The sequence below is a fragment of the Triticum dicoccoides genome, chromosome 3B, assembly GCF_002162155.2.
Source record: "Triticum dicoccoides isolate Atlit2015 ecotype Zavitan chromosome 3B, WEW_v2.0, whole genome shotgun sequence".
NCBI classification, from domain to species: domain Eukaryota; kingdom Viridiplantae; phylum Streptophyta; class Magnoliopsida; order Poales; family Poaceae; genus Triticum; species Triticum dicoccoides.
In genome coordinates this window covers 671,051,367-671,059,544 of record NC_041385.1, presented here as the reverse complement: position 1 = coordinate 671,059,544, position 8,178 = coordinate 671,051,367, and the positions used below count along the sequence as shown (strand labels likewise).

General features: G+C 50.0%; 1 protein-coding gene across 1 annotated transcript; it reads right to left on the bottom strand.

Annotated features, from left to right (window-relative positions):
- Positions 1 to 657: 657 nt before the first annotated feature.
- Positions 658 to 1,736, bottom strand: LOC119277752 (pectinesterase inhibitor 28-like). The gene has a single exon (XM_037559069.1). It carries the CDS (start codon positions 1,629 to 1,631, stop codon positions 951 to 953), a length of 681 nt encoding a protein of 226 aa, XP_037414966.1. The 5' UTR covers positions 1,632 to 1,736; the 3' UTR covers positions 658 to 950.
- Positions 1,737 to 8,178: the final 6,442 nt, after the last annotated feature.

The window sequence follows — 8,178 nt, the reverse complement described above, 5'->3', positions numbered from 1 at the left end:
TCGCACGATCCGCGCCTGCAGTTTTCCGACTCCCGCCATCTCCGTGTCTGCACCCCTTTGCACGCCATCCCCTTTGCGTTCGCCTCAGCCTAGCCCCACGGAATGGCTGATTCGAGAGTTCCTAGCAAGCCAGGCTGTGAGGTGCTTTTAAGTTTCGTACGCGTGCGAGCCATCTCGTGTGACCAACCTATAAATTATTTTTCCATCCATCCGCCCTGTTTAGGGAGGCTGCAGACAACCAAACACGTCCCTAATCACAAGCCGAGGATCACACAGTCCATCACGTGAGGCACCAACCCTTCGTCCATGAGAAAACGTTGAGCCTGACTCGTTTGGACACCGGCGGGCTTCATGTCTCCTCCTGGACAGCTGCCCCAGTTGCAACTTGCAAGACGTGCATTATTCGCCGCAATTGCCAAGATCGAGAACATGCGATGGTCGAGCGGAGGCACTCGTTCACCATGGGTTCGCTGGGGCCTCATCCACACAGGAGACAGCCCATGCAATCGTTGAACAAGACGAGTGGGGATGCCGCCATGAAGACAGACATATTCCTCTCCAAGCAGTAGAGACAACATGTATGCGGATGGCGTCAAAAAAGAAAAGTATGTGATCGACCTTTTCATTAATGGCCGTTGCCCGCCTTGTCTCGACATCTCAGTCTTGGATCCATCTTTTTATTTCTTTGCGGGAAACCCTGAACTCAAATTCTGTGTGCCAACATGCACTTTCAAAGTTACAGTAGTAGTAGTGCCAGTACACTCCGGTTTACGCTCGATATTACAGTGATATTACAGTGGAAGTAGCTGCTACAGGAGTACCTAATCTGCATGCCAAACCGCATGCGATTATTCATCTAACGGGAAATTTAAAATTGTGATGCGTGCCATACATGAATCACACCGACAAAACAGAATACGTTCAGGCGGGATCAAGGGGGCTGTGGCAGGCTAGGCGAGGAGCGTGATGATGTCGATGACGACGGTGCAGAGGTGCTCCAGCGCCTGCTCCCGCCGGGCCAGCTCCACGGGGTAGGGCACCCGCTTCCTCCGGAACAGCGTCCGGCACACCGCGGGGTACTCAGCGGCGGCGCCCACGTGCACGAACGCGTAGTCGTACGCCTCCTCGCCCACCGACTCCCGGGCCTCCAGCAGCGCCTCCCGCGCCTCGCCGTACTTGCCGGCGCAGGTCCTCATCAGGAGCGCCGGCACCTGCTGCGCGCGCCCGTCGCTGCCCGTCTCTGGGGCGCCCGAGGCGGCCCAGGTGGTGTTGGCAAGCGCGGACGCGGTGGCGGAGGCGTTGGCTGCCGCCGCGGAGACGGCGATGGCGCAGAGGCCGCGGAGGTCGGCGGTGGAGCTGGCGGGGTCCGCCACGAGCGCGGCCACGCAGAGGTCGTAGTAGGTGGTGGCGTTGCAGGTGGACTGCACCAGCGCGCGCACCGCCGGCCCCAGTGGCGCGCCCCCCTGCTTCTGCTTGTTGTTCGAGTTCGGCTTGCCGGGCTGAGATGGTATCGTTGGCACCGTTGCTGTTGCTGCCGGCGCTGCGCCTGCAGTACATGCGACGGAGAGGAGCAGCAGGGGCAGGAGCAGGAGCAGTGGCAGCAGAGCAGGTGAGGGCGCCATTGTTGCCATGCTGTCCCTCAGTCACTGTCAGTACTCAGTAGTGTGTGTGAAGGGCTTCAGAGCTCGCACATGAATGGATGGGTGTAACTCCCCCCAGATTTGGCATGTATATATACAGATGCTCCGGGTCCGGGATGAGACATGCATGCTTGCTTCGATCGATCTTTTGCTGTTGGAACGATCGAATTTGATGAGCATCGGTTCACGGACCAACGGGCGCCACTTGCTTTTGGATGTCGCCTAGCTCGCTTCACGTGAATCGGTGATCTTGCACATCTCATCGTCCATCCAAGGACAATAAGAGAGAAGCGATTGGAGGTGGAGGCAATTTGTTTTTTTTTTTTGGAAAACAAGGAGGCAACTCAACATACGCATAAAGCCTGGCCCAGCCCGGCCCAAAGGCCTCCCCAAGACCGGTTCCACGGTTGTTTTGCCGGTCGGCTGCAATGGTTGATCCCGCGAATGATTATGTATCTCTACTCTCTACTACCTAAAAGAACAGTAAGGTTCCGTCTCCCCTCTTACGTCGCTAAATTTCGTCCGACCTCTCACTTCAGCTCGCCTTTCTCCGCTTCGTCCGTTGATTCCATCTTAAGTCGTGTTCTCTCTCCTTAATCGCCCCCGAAATCACCGGGGCCCGTTCCCAAAATCTGTCTCGGGATATCCTCGCTGCCAGCTACGTCCTCTTCCATCTACCCCGGCGCCCCATCTCCCCTCTCCCAAACCCCACGGTGGATTCAGATCCAACATTCCCGTCAGATGGGGAAGGCAGGTATCGCCGCGAAGCGACAGCGATGCTGAGGAGGAAGACCCTGGGCCATGCAACGGGAACAAGTCCCACAACCGCTTCCTGCCCAGCGGGAGGCGCCGCTATGGCTGCGCAGGAGGAGGTTGCCCAGCGGGAATGAGTAGTCTCATGTCGTAGCCCGGGCCGCTGCTGATTCAGCCAAGGCGAGTAAGAGGGATGCAGGCCATGCCAGGGCCGTGCAGGAGGCACCCGCAAAGAAAAAAAAAGGCCCCGCAGGAGGCGTCTGCCAACATACAACATATGTTTGGAGAGATGAGGCGGCGGCTCGAGCTGCAGCGGGCGCGGCCGTAGGAGCTCGTCATTGGGAGGAGGGAGGCCACCGAGGGCATCTAGCCGGTGCTAGCTCTTTTCGCGCTGCACAACTACAAGTGCAGGTACGTGTTTCTTTCTCTCCACATAGAAGAGATTTGGCTGTGTTTTGTCCAATAACATCCATCTCCTCTGTCCTGATTACAAGAATCCGAGGAGGGGTTATCTGTGGAGAAGGCACGTCTTGGAGATCTGGAGAGGCCGGCTGCTTAGGACGAGGCAGTATTGTATGGTAATCCAAGTTTTTGCCTTGTAACATGTGGTATTATTCCATGAGATGTCGGTCGGTTGCAGAAAATTGTCTTCCATGGACTGTGAGAAAATGATTATCCTCTGTAGATCCTGCCAAGTTGGACATGATGCACACATTTTAACGACAGAGCAGATGTCCATTCCTGAAGATCATAGGTGCTTTGTGTCTTATAGTATTTTTCACAAAAATAAAATATATATAGTACATACAACTGCAGACCTAGGATTTAGTTCATGCCGTTTGTGGGTATGCCTGGTGATAAGATGGTACTGGTCAAGAAGTATGTTGATCTTAGCCGCTTTCTTATGGACACATGAGAACTTAATTCTTTTTATTTCTTAAAGCTTGTATTTGTTTCATTTTTGAGAAATGTATGTGCATAATTGATATGGGAATTATCAAATGTGGGAATTATATATATTGCCTACTCTATTCAACATTTTTTTTGAACAAACTTAAATTTGTCCCGTGGCAAGGCACGGGCATTCAGCTATCATACAAATATTTGATATTTAAAATGTTTATTTTACATGCATTACGCCATGTGCATTCGAATATGGTGTATCCTCTTTTGTGTCAAAGTTTTATTAGAAATCATCATATATAATAACCTACTCAATCAAAATAGTTGTCAGGGTCAACCTCGCCTTCATGAGTTTTTGATATATTCTTTCTACAATAAGTCAGTTTTTTTTACATGCGAGTCTTCAAAACAGTTTGTTAGATGTTGTTTCTTTGTGCAATTTGGTGAACGTTTTCTTGAAATTTAGGATTGTAGGGTTATACGTGTGTGTGATATAAAAACTCATGAAGGCGAGGTTGACCCAGAGCACTAGTGAAAAACGCGGCGAACTTGGATTCGAGAGGTGGAGAGGCGAAGATAGTGGATGGAGGAGGAGAAGAAGAAGATTAAATTAGTAGTAAAGGAACACAATATTGTGTGATGTGCACGATGAAGCTAAAGCTATATATTATAGATGTTGAACCATCAAAATATATATGGCTCCCGTTGCAACGCACGAATCATTAACTATTACTATTCATAGTAATTAAAGAGAATATAGGGTTCCATGTATCACTTTTGTTTTCACTACCCCTTCGTTCAACCTTCCCTCAATCACTTTAATCTACTTGACTTCTAAATCAATTCTATTTAATTTACTTACCAAACTTCTCACCAAAATATAAGCTAAACCACGAGCCGAATTTGATAAACATTTATTTACACAATCGAATTAATATGAACAGATAAATGACAAGCTAACATACTAAAATATTTATATCCCGTTGCAACGCACGGGCATTGTCCTAGTCGTGAAATAGGAACCTTTCAAAGATCATTCCATTTTCTCTAGTGATGGTGACAAGTGACGCGTTGTGTGTACTCCCTCCGTTTCTAAATATAATTCTTTTTAGAAATTTCAATATAAAATACATACGAATATATATAGACGTATTTAATATAGATTCACTCATTTTGCTTCATATGTAGTCCGTATTGAAAATCTCTAAAAGGTCTTATATTTAGGAATAGAGGGAGTATGTTATTTGTTGTAGTTAGAGAATTTTGGTGAATTTTTTCCACCCGCAGGAGAAATAAGTGGGTTTATTTGTGCTTTTCCATAGATTTGATTTTTCAAAAGGATTTATCTCTTGAACCATTTGTCCAATTCACAAACCATTTTCATCGACGCGTTAGTCCCATCACGATATTGAAAATTAGATCTCATATTGATATGTTTCGCTGAATTTTTCTGGGGAAAAATATGCGCTAGAAAATTGTATTGAATCTTACTTTAAAATTGTACTAACCATACTTCTATATATATTAGGGATGCGAAGCTTGAGCGCGAGGCGTTGCAACGGAATAAGATCTGATTGGACGAGTGCTCGCACAATGTATGCCACGCGGTTTTCGTATTGACCTTAGTCTGATTGGACGGAGCCCGAGGCGAGACGGGGAGGCTGCGACATGCTGCCGCATAGCCGGCGAGGGGTCGTATAGGACGCCGTCGAAGCCCTGAAGGTGGTGATGAAGAGGCATGGACCGACTAGATCAGGGGGAGGGAGGAGACTGTGCACTGTTGGATCAAACCAGGTGGTGGGGGAGGGGGGAGGGGTAGAATGATTGAATATTAGGGATGTAAATGGCGCAATAAAGGGCGCCTACAAACCCCGTTTTAGGCGACAAAAAACTTTATCGAACTATTAGACCATAAGTGGGCTTAAATGAGACCCGATTTACATCCCTACTGAAGATAGAAGATGATGATCTAGTCATTTGTTTTCCATCCAGCTGCTCCAAGCATTAGTTTATGAATGCAGCAGTCTCATGACATGTGGTTGCGTTGGAGGCATGGCCATGTTGTTTAATCTCGTTGGTTTGGTCGATCTTTTATGGTATCCTCCAACTAAGTTGCAGGTTACATTCAAAGCCGTACTATGGCACGTCGACAAACGTCATGGTTTTGTCATGGTTATTTACTATATATACCATTTGGCTTTAAGGTGGTGCTATTTTGTTGTCTAGATAACTGATGAGTAATTGTCTCGATCAAGGTTACTGCATTTCATCATTTAGTCATATTCATACAACAGGCTTGATGATGTTCGTAGAACAGTTTTGCTAAGTCTCAGTCGACTGAAACTTCGTTATGTTTCAGTTGATGCTATCTTTCTTTGTGTTCGATGAGATTTTTGCACTACGATACGAAAATAAGGAGGGAGGATAACTTCAAAATAAAAGTTGCCTAAATGGTGATTTGGACCAATATTATTTAGTTGTACACATGGAGCAAGAAGTGCCTACGTGTACGTGTCTATATTGCATGTGCATGGCGCCTGTATTGCATGTCTGCATGTATAAACTACTTAGCCCAGCACATGCATGTACGTAGAGTTTGTACAAATATGTGTTCGAGTATTTACGGCCGGCCGGCAAGCGCGTGTATACTTCTCCGAGTACCCGCAATGAATACGTACTTGAAATACGTGAAAGCTAATGTTGCATTGGGTCCAATATGCACTTACACACGTACGTGGCTGAGTTTTTGGCTAGTAACACTTCGATGAGCACGTACAAGGTTTGATTTGGTAAGTAAAGATTAATTCAGAATAAAACCTTACGGCTAACTAGGGATTTTACAAGCACCGTCGTTGCCAATGGAAGTACCATCTGCTGCAATTACCGCTCAGATTCTGGTATGGTATGCACGAGTGTAGCTTTCCTTTCTTTGCGCTGGCGTGTATGTCAAGAAGATCAACGAACAAAGTAAGTACTATTGAAGAGATTAAACAAGGAAACAAGAAGACATTTTCTTGGTAAAGAAGATGGGGACGGCCAGAGACTACGTGAGTACCTCGCCTCCTCGTGCCTATATAAACACAAGACCGCAAGAGGGGGGGAACCCACGCAAGAGGAGGAGGCAAAGACCAGAGGCCAGGAAGGAGAAGCACCCGTGGTGCAGCGTCAAAGAGATCGGGCGGACGTACGCGCACTGCCTCAGAGGTGGCGCTGGCTATGTTCCACTCTATGTGATGGGCCGGCGGCTGCTACGGTGGGTGTGTGTAAGGCGCGCCCTGCGTGTTCGCTACCACGTGCCGCTTGCAGTGGCGCCAGACGGATGCTTCGCGGCACTAGAGAAGAAGAACGCGTCCGCAAGGGCGGCGGCAGTGGGAGCGTGTTGCGGATGGCGAGCAGGCGTTTGGCGAGATGAAGAACAGGCAGCAACGCATGCCCTGCTGACTCACTTCTTTGATATATATGTATTTTGGTCAAACAGGTTTCACAGGAGGAGGCAGAAGAACGCAGTAGAACCTCACGCCCGTACACGGCAGAGACGGGGCACGAAGCATCAGGAGAAGAGCCACACAGTGGACGCGCCTACGGCATCGGTGGCACGCAAGCCAGAAAAGATGCGGCGATGACGGCAACGACACCGCGGAGGCACACACTCGATGGCAGTGATGAGCGCGCCTGCAATGGATTGCCTCCGACTGGAGTTCGGCTGCCCGTAAGCAAACCGGCGCCTGCCGGGATGGAGAACAGGGAGCAAAGCAAGCCCCACTAATTTATTGTACTTCTTGTCTTTCATCCTACAGGTGTTACAGCAATCCAAGAGGATCTCACGCAACCGGGGAAGAGGAGAGGAAACGCCAGCCAGGCGAGACGCGCCGCCGGCGGCGGCAACGTGTACGGCGACCTGGTTCACGACGGTGCAAGTACACATGCGAGAGGATGCGGCCGCGGCGGTGACACTCGGTCCGAGCTCGACCACGGCGACGGAGCACACATGAGGCCGTTGCATGTCAAGTCAAGCTAGTTCTTTAGAGGGCCTGGAGACATCCAGCGTTGCATGGCACATGCACGCAAGAGCACATACGGTGCCCTTCACTTCATTGTCGTTTCTTTTATATTCTTATTACAGCAGATTGCATCAAGAGAACAAGGCACCAAGTCGAAGCACCACTCAGCCGGAGGCGATGCATCTCCTGCAGCAAAGTCATCAACCGGGAGACAATGGAGATGAGAGAACGAGCGTGGCGCTCTCACGGCGGATGCGTTCCAAGCTCACACGTCATGGAGCCGAAATAATGGTTGGGCACTCGGGAGATATGTGCAACGGCTAGCACGTCCTCTTCTTTCTCTATGGTACGTACGTTTTTTTTGTTTTTCCTGTACCAGGTGCAACAGAGGCGGCGGACGATGCGCCTAGTGGGAAAGACCGTGGACGATGCGGCGCTCTTCTCGTACCTGGTGGCAGCGCACAACACGCCCAATGGAGGTGGCCGCGGACTATGCTACGCTCTTCTCGTAGCCGGTGCTATGGAGGTGACGGGCGACGCGCTCAACGGAGGTGGCTGCGAACGATGTGGCGCTCTTCTCGTAGGAGCAGTTGAGGCGGTGGACGAGGTGCCCAATGGAGGTGGCCGCGGACGAAGTGACGCTCTTCCCGTACAAGGTGTTGTCGAGGCGGTCGACGACGCGCCCAACGGAGGTGGCCGCGGACGATAAGCGCTCTTCTCGTACCCAGCGCAATCAGGCGGTGGATGACGATAGACCCGGCGGTGGTGGCTGCGGACGAAGCGGCGCTCTTCCTCGTACCAGTGGACGACGACGCAGGACAAGGAGACTGCATCAACACCGCCAGGTCCATCGCCAACATCATCAACACAGTGCCGCAGGG